The 16,728-nt window shown below is 54.2% G+C and overlaps 1 protein-coding gene across 1 annotated transcript; it reads left to right on the top strand.

The window, feature by feature from the left end:
• Nucleotides 1-12,680: 12,680 nt before the first annotated feature.
• On the top strand, nucleotides 12,681-14,707 carry LOC120710048 (pathogenesis-related genes transcriptional activator PTI6-like). Its single transcript, XM_039995689.1, has one exon. The coding sequence runs from the start codon at nucleotides 13,512-13,514 to the stop codon at nucleotides 14,424-14,426; it is 915 nt and encodes a 304-aa protein (XP_039851623.1). The 5' UTR covers nucleotides 12,681-13,511; the 3' UTR covers nucleotides 14,427-14,707.
• The last annotated feature ends 2,021 nt before the right edge of the window (nucleotides 14,708-16,728 follow it).

Below are 16,728 nucleotides of genomic sequence, written 5' to 3'. Positions count from 1 at the left end.
AAGAAGCTCTTCAGCAAAAAGCGAAGCACCGGGAATAAAGGGAGTGAACGGAAGAACACTTACCCTGAACCACCGGGCTTCCAGCGTCCACGGAGGCTGGGCGACCGTTGCTGGCCTGGTGGTGGCGGTGGTGGTGGAGGTTGTCGCTGTTGTTGTTGTTGTTGTTGCTGCTGCTGCTGCTGTTGCTGCCGCCGAGGAGAGGCACGGTCCGTCGGCGGTGGTGGCGGCGCAGCTACTCCAGGGGTCCCGCGTGATCCGGGGGCCCGGGAGCTACCCTGGCCCGCGTCCTCAGCGGCCCTCTGACGCTTTGCGGCGGGCTCCTCAGCGGCCCTGTCACTACGGTGCAACCTGCACCGGCTCGTCTCCTCCGGCGAAGCGCCGGAGCTGCTTCGGGCCTGGCTGGGACCGCTTGCGGCGGAGCTACCAGCCACGGCCTGCTTGCCCTTGGCAGAAGGGCCAGACCCCGCGGCGCTCGGCACGGCCTGTTCCTCGGACGCACCGGGGATCCGGATCCCACGGTCCGGGTCGCCCCCAGTTTGGCGCGGTGCTAGCCCACCATCGTCAAGGGTCGGCAGAGTGGCCAGCACCGCGGTTGGCAGGCTTGAGTCCTCGCAGAGAGGAACGACACCCTGAGGAATGATCAGGTGCTCCGGGATGAAGAACTCCCCCGTCACCACCCGCACCACGACCTCCAGGCCTTCCTGGGTCAGATCGCTTTCCTCCCCACGGTGGGTCCTGCTGCAGTCTTGGGGCCCGGTGAAGCTCCAGGCAGGACGCGGCCGCTGCTTCAGAGGGGCAATCCGGCGCTTCAGGTAGTCCCCGAGCACGTGCAGTGAGGTGAGGCCGCCCTCCGCCAGCGTCTTGATCTTGTTTAGCATGGGGTCAAACGCCGGCGGCAGGGACGGCTTGGCCCTCGAGGACTGGCGGTCGGAGGCGGGTCCCTCGATCGGCATGGCGAGGCGCTCGTTGGCTTCGGGGTGGCGATCACCCATTCCTTGTGCCAATCCTCCCACTTTTCGCCAGTAAGCCCGGGGATGTAGGGCGTCTGCAGATCGCTCCTTGTCTGGAAGTAGTACGCCCCCACTTCATCCTTGCTCTTCCCGGACTTCACCAGCACGAAGAAGTGACGGAAGAGAATGACGCAGGGCCACACCCCCACGAACATCTCGCATAGGTGGACGAAGATCGATGTTAGGAGGATGGAGTGGGGCGTGAGATGCTGGAGTTGGAGGCCGAAATCCTCCAGCAGCATCAGGAAGAACGAAGAAATCGGCAGCCCCACGCTGGTGGAAATGTGCGAAATAAACAGCACAAATTCCCCAGCGCGCAGATCGCCGAGGGGAACCGAGCCTGCTCGAATTCCCCAGGCGGTCTCCTGTGGATTCCACCCAAGCAGGCGGCGCACCACGTTCAGTTCCGCCTCGGTTTGGAAACGACGGGGACGAACGAGGGACGCCATCTTGCTGTGGAGGCGAGGAACAATCTGCGCAGAAGAGCAAGGGGCGAGCAGGCTCGAAGGCAAAGGGTCGCAAAGGTTTGGAAGGAAGAAGGCGAATGCGGAAAAGTAACCGCAGCATGCGGTTCGGCCTCTTATGAAGCCTGATCCATCCGGCACGCCCCGAAACCGTCGCTGGAAGCCAAACGACGCTCACGCCTGGTGTTAGCCGCCCAGTCCATGACAAGGGGGCCCAGGCCCGCCTGTTAGGAGAGGCGGGTAACAAACGAAGGTGTGAAAAGGCGGGATTCGAACTGTCGTGCACGTGCGGAGCGAGGCGGAAGACGAACCGACGCGCCTGTACGAGCGCTGATAGGGTCAGACCTTTCGGGAACCGCGCTGGCGGAAAAGAATTCCTTTTACCCCGGCGGCAGTAGTACCGAGCGACGTACGCGTGACTAGGCGCACCACTGTGCATGGGGGCCTTGAGTCAGTGAGCCGTTGCGATGTGATGGGCTTGTAGGGAACCCAGTGGATGGAGAAAGCCAGAAAAGACTCCTGCAGCGCGCACAGTCTAACACTGGAGGCTTCAAGTTATACAGAGCTAGATCACAGTAGTGGCCCCACCTGTGGGTTCGTATCCTTTCCCGAGGTGGGCCCGGGGGCCACTGTCAGTACCCTGTAGCAGAGATACACACTCCTACTGCAGCAAGTCAGGACTCGCGTAGTCATCCATAACTACGCCCTAAGGGGAGGAGCTGCCGGGCCCCAGGGGTCCGGCTCTTACCACACCAGGCCAACGGCCCCGGACCCATTCCCCGCTCTGAGAACGGGTCCGGTGACGCCACGTGTCCCTGAGAAGGGGAAGCTCCGCGCCAACAGCCGAGGGCTCGGACCCCCCATAGGGGTCCGAGACCTCCCCGCGTCCGTCCGGACCTCCCACGCGCGTAGAACCAATATACCGCCGGGGCGGTCCGGGGGCGCCACATGTCCCGCAGGCGCAGGCGCGGGCGCGAGTCTTCTGCTGGAAGACTCGCCCACCCAACGTATTCAATGCGGGTGGTTGATGCGTGCTCTGCCGCCGCGGCATGCGGGGCAGCTTTTGTCAGGCCTCACTGTAGACCTTATATTACCGAGGTACACAGTGCAGCCACATGTGCCGCATCCACGCAAAGCTCGTCTGCCGCATTAAATGGATATGACGGCACGGCACCCTTTCATCATACCGCCTGCGCCGCAAGCTACACAGCCCGTTCAGCTACGCGGCAGGCTACGGCAAGTTACGCCGCAAGCTACGCCCTGGCACCGTTTCGACAAGACAGGGCATGGCTATGCCTGACGGAAGATTCCCACGGGCAAAGCAAGGAAATCCAGGAATAAGGTCTCCGTCGCTTGCAATGCCATAATGTCTGTACAGTATGTTATTTTATACTACATCGCTGGGCCCAACGGTTATGTACACTCCTCCCTTGAGATATAAAAGGGAGGAGTACGTAAAGCCAGGCCAAGCCAAGGGCAGACACAACACAAGCTCGGATTCACTCCGAACAATCCCATTCTCAACCTCTTGAGAGCACAAGCAATATAACACACAGTGGACGTAGGGTATTACGCTCCGGCGGCCCGAACCACTCTAAACCTGCTGTGTTCATCGTGTTCTTGCATCTAGATCGGACTAATCCTAGGTACCCCCGAGTACTCACCCTCTGGGTTTAGGCGGGTGCACTACGCCACCCGGCTGTGGGTTTGCACACCACGACAGGTGTTATTAGTAAGTTTTGTATAAATTCCTTCACACCGGCACATCTCCTTTCAGTAATTTCGAACTATACATGATTAGGAAAACCTGAAAATCAGTGTATCGTGCTTGAACAAAATGTATCTATTTACTTAAATAGTTGAAATGCGAAGTATGATTGATCTTATCATCTTGAGCGTCAAAATAATGACGTATAGGGCGTGCATGCACCATGTTAGTCATTTAAATTCATGCACTATGTCATTCATTTAAATTCATTTCTTGTGTTTGTTGGTTGGTTGAAAATTTTGTGCTATGCTGTCATTCGCAGTCCCCACCATTAAGATCATTTTAATGATAGGAAGTTTTAGGAAGTGTGTTGATTAGGACTCTGTTTTATAAAAAAAAATTGAATTTTTTTTGAATAAATTCATGGTTTCAAAGTTGTAGGTAACTCAGTTTTAGGTGTTGTCAAGAATTGTAAATTTTTAGATCCTTAGTTTGTGGGTTCTGAAATTTGACTACTGCCGCATCGAGATGTTAGACAAAATTTGTACTCTGCAGGGTGTCTCCAATTTGGCCATTTCGAAATATGAAGATAATAAGAGAAGGACCCTAAGTAGTGGTAGACCTCTTCGATACCTTTTCAATATAGACTTTTTTTATTCCGTTTAGATTATGACCTAGGAAAAATAGCTAAGATCATTCTATCTGTGGTTCATTGACTATTCCAATTTATTCAAATATTGATATTCCTACTGTTGGTCAATGTTAATTTGTCTCTAGGCTGTTCCTTCAAATGCTCGAAGATCACCCGTCCCGATCATTCTTGATAACTAAAACCACCCTGTTGTTCTTCTAGTATGAGAATTCGTTTATTTCTAATCGCTTTGATTCCTATACCTAAAGTGGTTCCACTTGCATTCTTGCTCAAATAAATATAAATAAATTAGAAACTTGATCACATTCAGTATAGTTATCCTGCATTAATAAGGTTCCATGTATATTGCATGGCAACCATACTATTGCATCACATCATATTGCATTTTGGTGGTAGTTTGGCTGACCATGTGGATTTCATGCCTTTGAACGCATTTTCTGGCTGCTCTCTAATCTCTTTGTATCCAATCGTGTTATTCGGATTTCTATTATGGGTTCTTATAGGGTGGAGATTTGTCCCACGCCCTATAGTGCCGCGACGGGATCTAGGGCCTCGCGTGTGCGGCCGCCACGCGATTGTGCTCCTGGGAGCGCGCCGGTGCTTAAGTGTGTGTGGATGAAACTGCACCATCATGTCTTTTTGTGCAATATTTGGAATTTTATTTCTCATGCGTTCATTCTTTAAGGGGGTAGGCTCTCGGAGAGTATGCTAACGGGTTGTTTGACGTTTGAATCTCTGGGGATCATAGCCACTAACCTGCATAGTAATATGTGCATCTTGCATAATACCACCTAATTAATAAATGAAATTGAGCAAGAATGTAGGCTTGGTGCCCTCTCTTTCTGATTTCATTTAGTCCCTCGAAGCTTTCAATGTGTAGGTAATGATTCATGTTCCAACCAAGCAAGAATTCACTCCCTTTAAGAATCGACTTGATCTATGGTTATTAAGAGTAATGTCGTTATTCTAAATGTAAAGAAGGATGAAAATATGCCGAGGGTTTAACCATGGTAAGGTTGAAGTTCATAGTAGGTGACCCATTAGCGAATCCACCACGAAAAATGTACACCGGTTTTGTTGAAGAGAGACGGCAAGTAGAAGAAATCAACTTGACCTAGCTTAGAACCTTTCTTCTCTACAGGATCCTATTAGAAACCGGCCCCTTTTCAGCTGACTTTGATAGTGATTGAGACCACACATATTATCCCCAGTCACTCGCTGCAAAAGCTGAAATCTAGGAGCTTTCCTGTGACACAATTGATTACTCCACTCAGCGGCACGGTTAGTCTGCGTTTAGGTAATGACCGTCTGGTTGCTAGGGAACTTATGTCCTCCAGAACCATATCAAGTAAGAAATTGTCAAATCAGCTGAAACTTAGAAATCCACTTTCGGCCTTTTTCCTTAAATCTCGGGACAAGATTTCTTTAAAGGGGTAGGATTGTAACACCCTGCCTCTGGACGGTCCGCTCTAGAGCGGCGGACGGTCCGCCCAGGTAACACCCAGATATTTATCTGGTTGTGGGCCCCGGTTGTCATATCCTCCTTCCTCCTCATCCCATCGACCAGAGACGAGCTCCGCTCGCTCCGCCGTCGTCCCCTTCCTTTGATCTCCCTCCTCCGACCACCATACCTCGATTCCTTGCGCGAGCATCTTCCACAGCACCTCCTCCACCTTCCCCAACCCCCAGCCAGCTCCTTCCCAGCCGGAATCGCCCCAACCGCCGCCGGTCACCATTGGAGCCCGCTTTAAGCTTGCTCCACCATCGATCCGCTTCTCCGGTCATCTTCCGCCCGAACCGACCATGAGAATGGATTTGTGGTGAGTTACTTGTACTCCCTCGCCTTTTCCCCCCTCCTGTTGTGCGTCGCCGGCGCCGGGGAACGGCTGCCGCACCTGTTACCGCCTGTCGTGCAGTGTCAAAGAGACGAACCGCGGACAGTCTGCCCAGGAGGGCTGGACAGTCCGCCCAGGAGGGCTGGACAGTCCGCCCAGGAGGGCTGGACAGTCCGCAAGTCAGGTTAGAAGTTATCCAGGGACGTTGTTGTCTCTGATGGTTTCGCAGAATTGAACTGCGGACGGTCCGCTAAGGAGGGCCGGACAGTCCGCCGTTAGGATTAGAAATTTGTCCAGAGACGTCGTTGTCTCTGGTGGATTGGCGAAGGTGTATAGCGGACAGTCCGCTAAGGGTGAGCGAACAGTCCGCCAGTCAGTCTAGAAATTCTCCAGAAACATTGGTGGTTCTAGTGAGTTTGCAAAGGTGTACTGCGGATAGTCCGCTATCGGATCGCGGATAGTCCGCAGTATAGTTTTAAGTTTGTCCAGAGATGTTGGTAGTTATGGTAGGTCGGTAGGGTTGAACTGCGGACAGTCCGCTGCTACATAGCGGAAAGTCCGCTGCTACATAGCGGACAGTCCGCCGGTTAGTTCATTTTGAGTATGGTTCTTTTGTAAGTAGGGAATTTTAGCTACACTAGTTTATATCATATGCGTGTGCATTAACTGGCATTTCATATATATTTATGCATATGCATTATTGCACCCATTTAGGTACGTTAGATGTACACGTGTGGACGCGAAGCATGCGATGTTGGAGCCGAACCACAAGACGGTGTTCGATGGACATCTCCAGAAGCTGGAAGGAACCGCTGAAGCAACCGAAGACCCGGCCCAAGGTCGGAAGGGCTCAAGGCCTTAATCGCATTAACACTGACTTTGTGTTACCCCCAGGCAAGCCCCGGTGCACATCCTACTATTTCAAATTATGACACATATATGTGCCTCTATTATTTGTGCATTAGGTTTAGGAATTTTTTGGAACCCTAGTTGCATAATTCCTAGGTTTCCTTGAGTTATACTAGTATGTATAGGACGATAGTAACGCTATGCTTAATAGTTTTTGATAGAAGTCGAGTGATTTCTGTCACTCACGAGATATAAGATGTTTAGAAGTCGAGTAATCTCTGTTTACTCGCGGGATATATAATATCTTTATGATCCAGTTCCTGAGTTGTTGAATTTGATATAAAATGAATGGAAATTTGAGACCGGACGGGAAATGATGATGATATATAGGTATGGCAGCAAGACAGGGTTTCTGGGTGTCTTAGTCCCATCTGTGTTGGTTAAGGACCGTACCGTTGTCTGGCCCTGCCGGTCATGTTTGAATTGTACTAGCCGCATGCCGGGAGTAGGAGGTAGTCGAAACCGGTAAGCCAAGTACTGCCTTGCTTCGAAAGTACAGAATTTCATCACCACCCCTTAGGGCGAGTCGAGTAGTCGCGGAGAAACGGGATGCATGTATTTACTTTTGGTGGTCTCTCGTTGAGCTCAGCTAACTATATGTAGGTGGGGCGGTTCTGTAGTTCGAAGCGGGGAGGGGAATGGTTGGTGCGTGTGGTCCGACGGGGCCTATGCGTGCCGTGTTGGTTAGGTCTACCTTGCAAGATTAAATCGGATCGATTCGCCGTCAGTCGCTCTCGAATATGAACACCTTGATCGCACCGCATCGTAGTGATGAGATGGAATGGGTATGATATATATATATATATATATATATATATATATATATATATATATATGTGATGAGGATTACTTTGGATTATTATGTAATGTTCCACTGTTATTGTTTTAGTTAGGAGGCAAATATTAGATGATGATTGCCATACAAAAACACTGAGCTAAAATATGGAAAAATAAGGATCCACCTTTAGTTGCTTTTCTGCAAAATAAACCACCAGCCAAATGCATTGCATGTCTAGGTATGTGGGTTAAGTATATCCACTGGTCGGGTAAGTCTTGCTGATTATTAGTATACTCATGGTTTGTTGTTTACCTTATTTTCAAGTATAGGAGTTAACCAGGATTCACATCGGTGGGCTCGATGTGACGTCCTGTCTTCACGCCTCGGTAGTTCTCGATTTATTTTGTTTATTTTATTTGTTCTCTATTAAAAATGCTCCTCGGGTTAAATTCTTTTCCGTTGCTATAATTTCTTATGTTTATTCTAAATGGAAAGCGGTTTTGTAAATAATTTAAAAATTAATTTCAATTGTTGTAAAATTTTATCATGCTGGTACCGTCTGCGCTCGCAGTTGTGCGAGACTATTGGTGTGTTTCGATCGGCCTGTGGGTTGGAAACAGACTGTTAGGTTACACTTAATTAAGCTAATGCGCCTAATGCGTTCACATAATGTCAGTTACGCTTAATTAAGTCATTTAACCGGGCGGTTCTGTCACAGCCTATCTCTGACGATGATTGTGTCCTCTCTCGGCGATGGACACACGACGGCACACGTGTATGGCCTATGCGTGCACCGCACGGGGGTCGGATGCGGTGGACGTGGACCTGGGGCTCACGTGCACGGTAAAAAGATCTCCGGGGCGACGACGCCGCGCGCGGCGGTGGAGCTACTCTACCAGCGAGCCCGGCAAAACCCCAAACCTGCTGCAGCCTGCAGATCACCGCCCCGCCCGGCCGTCCGGTCCGGTCGGCCGCGTTCGTACGTACGCATACCCGTAAAACCATCGTACCAACTTTTCTCTAGTATAGTTTTTTTTCATTTTCTTCGCATTAGCTTGCTTATTTGGACACTTTGTTTTCGCCCGAAGCTAGCAAGTCGTTTTCGTTTTCGTTTTCCAGCAAAGAGCAGAGTACCTTTTTTTAGGGATGGGGTAGCAAACAGCAGAGTTTTTGTCGTGCTAGATGCAAGCTAGGCTGCTGGCAGTACGACGACACGCCTGGTATTGCTAAGCAGCCCACGATGAGTGTCGCCCTGGACCCGAACTGGTGTCTGTGTCTCGTAGCAATGTCCCATGGTGTGGCCGTAGACAGTTTCAGGCTTTCAGCAGCAGTGTCACCGCTGAGTCACTCCAGATGCGTACAAGCGGGTCGGTTTGTAAACTGCGTTGGCTCGACAGCATCGGACTAAAGAAATCGGGCGGATTCTAGGCGCCCAAAGGCTACCGAAAGCGGCCCGCGGCACCGCAGGCATGCATGTGTTCAAACTGCACGCAGATGCTGCTAGCTAGCTAGCAGCAGTATAGTATAGTATACCGGGCGTGCACGCTCGCTTAGCTCGAATTCAAACGGGGGACCGTATGTACCTTCCGACGAATATACTCCCTCCGATTTTTTTTAAAATGACGTTAGGACATCAACCTTTAGCTTATTTGTAGTGTAAAATTTTGTCTGAAACGTCAAATATTAAGGTACGGAGGTAGTACTAGACAAATAAAGCAAACAAAGATCTCTCTGAGCTTACCTATTGGAGTGTGCTCTGCTCGCGACGTGGGTGCTCCGCGTACGTTTACCTTGCTGGTCTATGCTTGCCGGCCGTTGGTTGGTGCTCTTGACCTTGGGAATATATTCGATGCAAATCAATCTCTCCGTACAAACCGTGTAAACTTCAATCTGGATCGTGGAATCAACATCTAAGGGGCATGGAAAAATTAAATAATTTTATAATTAACCGCCCGCCTTTGAATTAGTAATCACACTTTTATACAAGTGAATTGCACCCCCTTTTTTTTAATACAAGTTAAACTCTCGAGCCGAACTGGACATACGTGCAAAACAAACCATATAAGGCAACCGATACACTTCGGATCTGCCATACTGTCTCGTACGAAGTACAAAAACATTTGGAACCCCAGTGGCCAGAGTTAGTAGGGCATGCCATGTTTGTATCTCACTGCGATTACGGAAATCTGGCTGGGTTATAAAATTCCAACCAAATTACTCTGTCTCGCCCTCAAGCCTCAACCCGACTATTTAAATCACAAATGCGACCAACCCTCACACCATGCATCCGATATTCCAGAGATCCAAACACCCAAGCTATTCACAATATGTAATTAATACAGATTGTTATAATCTATACCACCGAAAAAAGGTTCTTATAATCTATAGGCCATTCTCAGTGGAAGTGTCATGGACACAGTTATCTAGATTGAGAACTTGGTAACTGTGTCAGATGGGTTTTATGATGATGAAACTCTCCACACATTCCATAAAACTTCATCCTTCCCTCTCCTTGCCATGTCAGCAAAATTGATGATATTTAATGTCATAAAACCCTACACGAAATACCTATTGAGATTGGCCTTATAATCTGTTGGACATACAAACAGGGGTGTAGGACGCTAGGTAGAGTGACTGAACATATGTCAGCAAACAAATTATAAATCTAAGAACAAATGGTAATTGTGCTGCCGCATGGATATATAGCTCTCTCCACCAGCCATATATCTACAAATGCCTCTGCTCTCTGCTGCCTTTCCTCATTTCGATTCTCCTTTTGCTTATGAAATGGAGCTAACGGTGCATGTAGTCCCGTCGCAACGGCGGCGCCGCCAAGGACTCGGAGCGAGCAAGCAGTACGCACCTGTTGTGTTTCTCCTCGCTCGACAAAGATATGTGAGATGAAGTGCTGATGATGTGACAAAGCTGTACGATAGAGTTCACCAAAAATGTCCTGAAAGTACGTTAAGTTTTGCACAGATAGATGCAAGTGACACCGCTCCCCCAAGCGTGACACATGTATAAATAAATTAAACTTGGCGCAAGTACGTCATGTTGTGCTATACCTTGTCTCCTCTTCTCGGTCATGCAGACCGGTTGAAACACAAAGGAAACTTGATCTCGCGGAACTTGCTGTTCCATTAGCTAAACTCTTAGAACTTGCTGTTCCATTAGCTAAACTCTTAGAGTTTTTTTTTAAAAAAAGCCGCGAAGCTTTAAGTAGAAAAATTGTATGGATATCTAAGCTCTAGCTGCAATAGTTCCTACTAGGTGGGCCGCGCGCCTTGCCGTGCCCAGCAGCGATGATGGGCCGTAGGGGGATTCTAGCCACGGCCTAGCGGCGAGCGAGGAGCGAGGTGGGTCGAAATTCAGGCCCAGCGGCGAGCTGCGTCTAATGCCCAGCGCCACGGTGCCACGCGTCGCGCCAAGGGCGCCGGAGCAACCGGAGGGGTGCTCGGCTCTTGCTGTATAGGGATTAGACTATAATTGATCATTCAAACTCTAAGAAATTATTAAAGCTGGAGTTGTGAGCGATCGAGCGCATGCGCATGTGCATGCATTTAGTTGAAACCCCCATTTTTTTTTGTTGATTACCGATTTTCTAAAGCACTTGAAACGAATGCTGGGGCTCAATTAAGCTCCTCGTGTTAACCAGAAATGATTCAATACATTAAACATTTAAACCCACTATCTACTTATCTCGGATGATGAAGTGTAGCTATTTTGGTGGAGAGCTATCCGTTGAACTCAGTCGATCGCGTCTGGACAGGTGCAATTGGGTGGGGAGCAACGGCAATCAGTCAATCGCACATGAACTCAAGACGAGCTTCTACCAGCTTTGGGCGGGAGGAAGACGCGGCCTCGACCTGAATGGCTCTGGACGCCTCGTCGTCGGGTCTTGGCCAGAGGTGGTAATGGACTATGGTCTTAGTTGTCTCTTCACAGTTCAATAAATTTTTTAAATTTTTTAGTTTAAAATTGTAGCCTGGCCTTTTTAAAATCTAGTTTTTAGATTTTTTTAGTTCAAAATGTTAGGCTCTTTACCGCCCCTGGTCCTGGCTTATTAGCGCCAAACACGCAGAGGGTGATGGGGCGTGTTAGTTTAATTTAATTAATTAATTAATAGATCCGGGTCAGAGCCCCCCTCTCTGCTCTGACGCCGGTGCTCCGCCCGACGATTTGACCGGCCATTTTCCTTCGCTCCCCGTCCCCGTCCCCGTCCTCGGCCACGACCGACCGCCATCACGTGCCGCCCCACCTCCCTTCTCCCGCGCCCCGATGGCCACGCCCGACGCGACGTCCCCACCACCCCCGCAGCAGGGGCCCCCTCCCGTCACGCGTCGCGCCGCGACTGGGCTGGGGCCGCCTCCCGTCTGGCCCCAGCGCTCAGCGGGGGTGGAAAGGAGCAGCCCGAGTGCAGGACCACGCGGCCGTGCGTGTCTCCGTACAGCGGCCCCAAATATCGCGACGGGACGGGGAGCGCCGCTCCCTGCCTGTCCGCTGCTCGGGCTCTAGCCTTTAGACGGGAGCGCGCCAGGCAGTGGCATGGCATGGACTGAGCGCACGGGCGCGGGGCACCGCGGCTTGACGATCCGCCGCCCGCGCTCGCGCGGAACCCGCCGACGGAGGACGGAGACCTCACCTGAGCCGCCGCCGCCGTCGTCAGGGCACGCGGCGGCGCCGGCGAGCCGCGACCGGCTGGCGTTCAAACGGGCGCCCGGGTGGCGAGTCAAACAGCCGCCGATCGCGCAGGCACAGTGCCCCCATGCTGCCGTCCCCTCAGCGTCCGTGCCGTGGCCAGCTTCCACCCACTTGCGCTGCAGGCCTGCGCGCCAGCCAAACATGGCTGCAGCCTGCACGGCGCAGAGCCCGCAGCGCAGGCAGCGCAGGCTCGTCACTCGTGGAGTTTTACAGCTACGACGTGCTGGGGTAGTAAAAATTCAATGGGAGCCCATGCTGCTCAAGCTCAACGGCCAGCACCCAGCAGCAGCGAGCGAGCGCACGGAGCCTGGGGCTTGGCTTGGCGGTAGCGGTAGCAGAAGCAGCACGTAGCAGGACGCCTCGGGGTGATTAATCTGGGCGGCGCGGGATTTGAAATGGAACCCAGCCCGTAAACCCAGGCCGCGGGAGTAAATGCGGCTGGCGGAAGGGGTTAACCGGCAGGCTGGCTTTAATTACGGTTGTGGCCAGAGGTTTCTATCTGCCCAAACAAACAACACACCACCACCGCGCGGAATCGGGCGTGGGTTCCAACCGAGGCTGTCGGGTCGGGGGATCCTATAAGAGCGGCAGGTGGACCGCGGTAACCAACCCCCTCCCTCACCTCCTCCACTCCCCCCAAAACCTCCCCAAACCCCCAGAAACTCCCATCCCGTCAAGCGCTCGCTCCACTCCTCGGCCTCCACCTCACGCCGCCGCCGCCGCCGCTTCCCTTCCTCTCTGCACTCAAGGTCTTCTCCTCTGCCTCCACGCCGCTGCTGCCACCTCCCTTCGTTCTTCGCGCTCTCTCTACAGTATTTCGTTTCTGCTTATCCCCATTCCACTGCGTACTCCGCCAGTTTCTGCTGTTCCTTCCTACTCCCAAGTCCTCTCGACGAGGCAACGAAAGAAGCTGATCCTCTCCCTGTCCTCTCGACGAGGAGTCACTAGTCACTAGTCAGTCACCGCTCCTTCTTTTTCACGGAGCTCGAAAACCGTTACCCCGGCGTGGGCCGCGGCTGCTGCCTCTGCGCCGGTACGAACTCGGCAGGGGAGGGGAGGGGACGGGGCGCGGCTTTACTGCTGCCTCTGCTTTCAGCAACTCGTAGCTGCTGCTCCATTTCTGCTCCTCTCTTTAAAGAGCCCGTCTTTACTGTGGCCACTCTTACTGTGGCCACTCCTCTCCTCCCTCTTCCTCTTCCTTCCCTCCGCGCCCGCCTCTGCCTTCCGTCCCTTTGCTCTTTATTCCCCTGCCGATCCCCGGCGCAGGAGGGGATCCCGGCCGGCCGGCCTCTCCGATCGCTCTGTGGCTTCCTTTCCTGCCTGTGGTCAGGGCTGCAGGCCTTGCGTTCTGTTGGGTTTCTGGTTTCACCCTTGTGCCATCCATCCTAATTCCTAAAGCCACAGGGGTTTAACGACCGGCCGCGGCGAGCTCTCCGTGCTGCTGCCTGCGTGCCATGTCGCGGTCGCGCACGGTGCGTATCTTCTGGGACGACCCCGACCTGACGGACTCCTCCGGCGAGGAGGAAGGGTGCGGCAGCCGGAGGGTCGGCAGGATGGTCCGGGAGCTGCCGCCCACGGCCTTAGCAGCGGCTCCCGCTGCCCCCGCGCCGGAGCAGTGCGCCGCCGGGGATGGCGACCGCGGGAAGAGGCTCGGCGGCGGCGGCCCTGGCGCGCGTAGGCGGCTGGCCAAGGGCGGCCCCGGCGCGACGAGCACCAAGTTCCGCGGCGTCCGGAGGCGGCCGTGGGGTAAGTTCGCGGCGGAGATCCGGGACCCGTGGCGCGGCGTGCGCGTGTGGCTCGGCACCTTCGACACCGCCGAGGAGGCCGCGCGCGTCTACGACACCGCCGCCATCCAGCTCCGCGGGCCCAACGCCACCACCAACTTCGCCGCCGCCCAGTCCGGCTCCGGGGCCGGCCAGGACCAGGACGCGGACCCGGACCCGGCGACCCCCGGGTACGAGTCCGGCGCCGAGTCCTCGCCCGCGGCGTCGTCCCCGACGTCCGTGCTCCGCAAGGTGCCGTCCCTGTCCTCCCTCGCGGAGGACTCCTTCAAGGACGACTCCGACGCCGCCCCGTGCGAGCCGGCCGCCGGCGAGCGCTGCGGCCTGGCCGTCCTGGGGGAGGAGGCGCTCGGCGAGTTCGTGCCCTTCGAGGACGCGCCGGTCTACGCCACCAGCGGGTTCTGGGACATCCGGCCCGACGCGGGGTTCCTCTACGCGGAGCCGTCGTGGAACGCCTCCGCCTACTACCCCGCCTCGTCCGGCGAGGCGCCCGGCTGGGCCGCGGCGTCGCCGACGGCGCAGGAGAACGACTACTTCGAGGACCTGCGCGACCTCTTCCCGCTCCACCCGCTTCCCGCGATTTTCTGAAACGTTCTTCGTCTACACGGGCTGCTTCGTTTTTGGACGTCGAGAGTTGTGGTGTGTCTGCCTGCCTGCGCGCACCGGTCGTGGTCTAGTACTAGTAGTACTTTGTACGCCTTTTGCCGTGCCGTGTTTTTGTCGTGTCGATGAGTGAGAAAGTGTAACATGCCGCCGCCGATGAGTACGTACTGTGTAGTAGAGAGTTTTGAGGTGCGGGTACGAGTCTGTTGTCTACTCGCTTGTGTATGGAGAGATGAATGTGGTAAAGTGTTTTTGCTGTGCCGTCAGATTTGTACGCAGCTGCTGTGCTTGTACCGCTCGCCTCATCCGGATACCGCCGCCGTGCCGGTGTGTACGCCGCCCGCCGCCCTAAGTTTTGGCAACGAGCATGCGCTGCCGTCGGCCGTGGGGGCGGCGTGGTCCAGGCGCGCCGTGCTCGGAACGGAATGGGGAGGCCATGATGCGGTTGCGCGCAAAGTCTGGCGGGCTCGGTGGCCGGCGGGGGTCCCGCCGCGCGCCATGAGTGGCGGGATCGGCCGCCCGATCCGACGGGCCCGACCACCGCGGAGAACCACCACCGACCGACCGCGCGCGCTGGGTGGGGAGGGGCTCGCGCGACGGAGCCGCAGCCGGGTGCGCCGTCCTCGTGTCCGGCCGTCCAACGGACCAGCATGTCCGTTCGAGTCCTCCGGGGGACGGACGCGGCGTCGAGCGGTTCGTGCCGTAGCACGCCGTACGCGCGCACGCCGCGGCGCGCCCGTGAATCCCGTGACTCCGGCAGGAGCAGGCGCGCAGCGGCAGCGGTGGTCCTGGTCCTGGCTGCTGGATGTTGTGTGCTCTGCTCCCGGGGTCCTTCCTGACGAGGGATGAGGAGGGCGGTCGTCGTCGCTGGCAGGCCCACGACCACGTCGCGCCCCGGAACGGGAACACGTACGCGGCGGCGAGCAGTGTGACCACACGGGGAAGAGAACACAGGAGATAAGAGGGGGGGGGGGGGGGGGGGGAGGTAAGGCGGCAGGGGTGAGGGTGAGATCCGAAACGTACTACGTGGCGCGGGAGGGAGGAGGACAGGCCGTGCCTCGGCGTGGCGCCGGGTGCGCGTCGACATGGGCGAAAAATCGAGCCGCGGCCCAGATAGCTAGCTGCTCGTCGTCGCATGGGCGATGGGTGGCCGTGCCACCGGTCCGTCGTGCTGCGCCTGGACCTGCACGCGTCGACGGGGTGGGGACCCGTCTACGAGCTCCAGCCCTCGAGCCCTCCGCGCCCTACACGCCGCGATACTGTGCTGGAGAGCAGGGAGCAGTGGCCGCGGTCGGGGAAACGGTACCACCACCACCAGCAGCAGCAGCGCCAGATCGATCCATCGCTGGTCGGTCGCTGCTTCCTCCGAATCTGCCTTCGGTTTTACTCCACCACCAGTCCACAGTGCGTGCGCGCAACAAATCCCACGTGCTCCTCTCCTCGGCAGATCCTGTGTTGCATCAGTCGTCTGATCGTGGCTGACCCCCATTCCCCCCCCCCCCCCCCCCCCCCCCCGGGAAAGGGGAGATCGGTCCTTGCAAAGCGCTTGGAAGAAGTCACGTGCAAGTTCACTTTCCCCGTATTATTCGCCCCCGTTCAGCCCAAACATAGCATGTGTTAGCTGATGGGCCTCCGTTCACGCGTTTCCGGTGGTTTTAGCCAGCGTTCTTGCACTGGGCCTGTAGATTCGGCCTTGTTTGTAGAGCTACTTGCACTGCTGTTGGTTGAGACTTGAGAGCCTGGCCCCTTGGGCAGGCAGCGCCGTCAGCAGCAGGCGCCCGAAATGAAGGAATCTAGATACTATTGTGTGATTACTAAATAAATAAGTGCTTACTTATTTAGTACTGTTCCAATTTTTCTTTTAACGATAAAATGGGAAAGATCGTAGTTGTTAACCTGCTGAGGATAAGGCAGTGAGACCAGTATGTCACCTTTGGTACCCAGGAACTCATGATCTTGGCACCTGTCAAGTTTCAACAAATGCCCATGCAGTGTCCATTTGTCACCAAAACTGTCCTGGTTGCAAGAATAATAGCCTGAAATTAATCTAGCCTGCAGTAACAAGTTACGTTTTAAAATAATGAAATAGCTGATTGCAGGTCAAAACACTTTGCACAGTGTCAATCTAAAGAAGGGGATAATTTTACAGAAAAGCTATGTTTTCAAATCAACAGCCTTTTGTCCAAAAGTTTACCTTTTACACTTCGTTATAGGAGGACATGATTTTTTTTATTGCTGACAATTAAACCATTACTCACATCTATACTGAATGTAAAAGCTTCTTGAC

Source organism: Panicum virgatum, chromosome 5K, assembly GCF_016808335.1.
Source record: "Panicum virgatum strain AP13 chromosome 5K, P.virgatum_v5, whole genome shotgun sequence".
In the NCBI taxonomy this organism is placed as follows: Eukaryota; Viridiplantae; Streptophyta; class Magnoliopsida; order Poales; family Poaceae; genus Panicum; species Panicum virgatum.
This window is presented reverse-complemented; position numbering and strand designations above follow the sequence as displayed.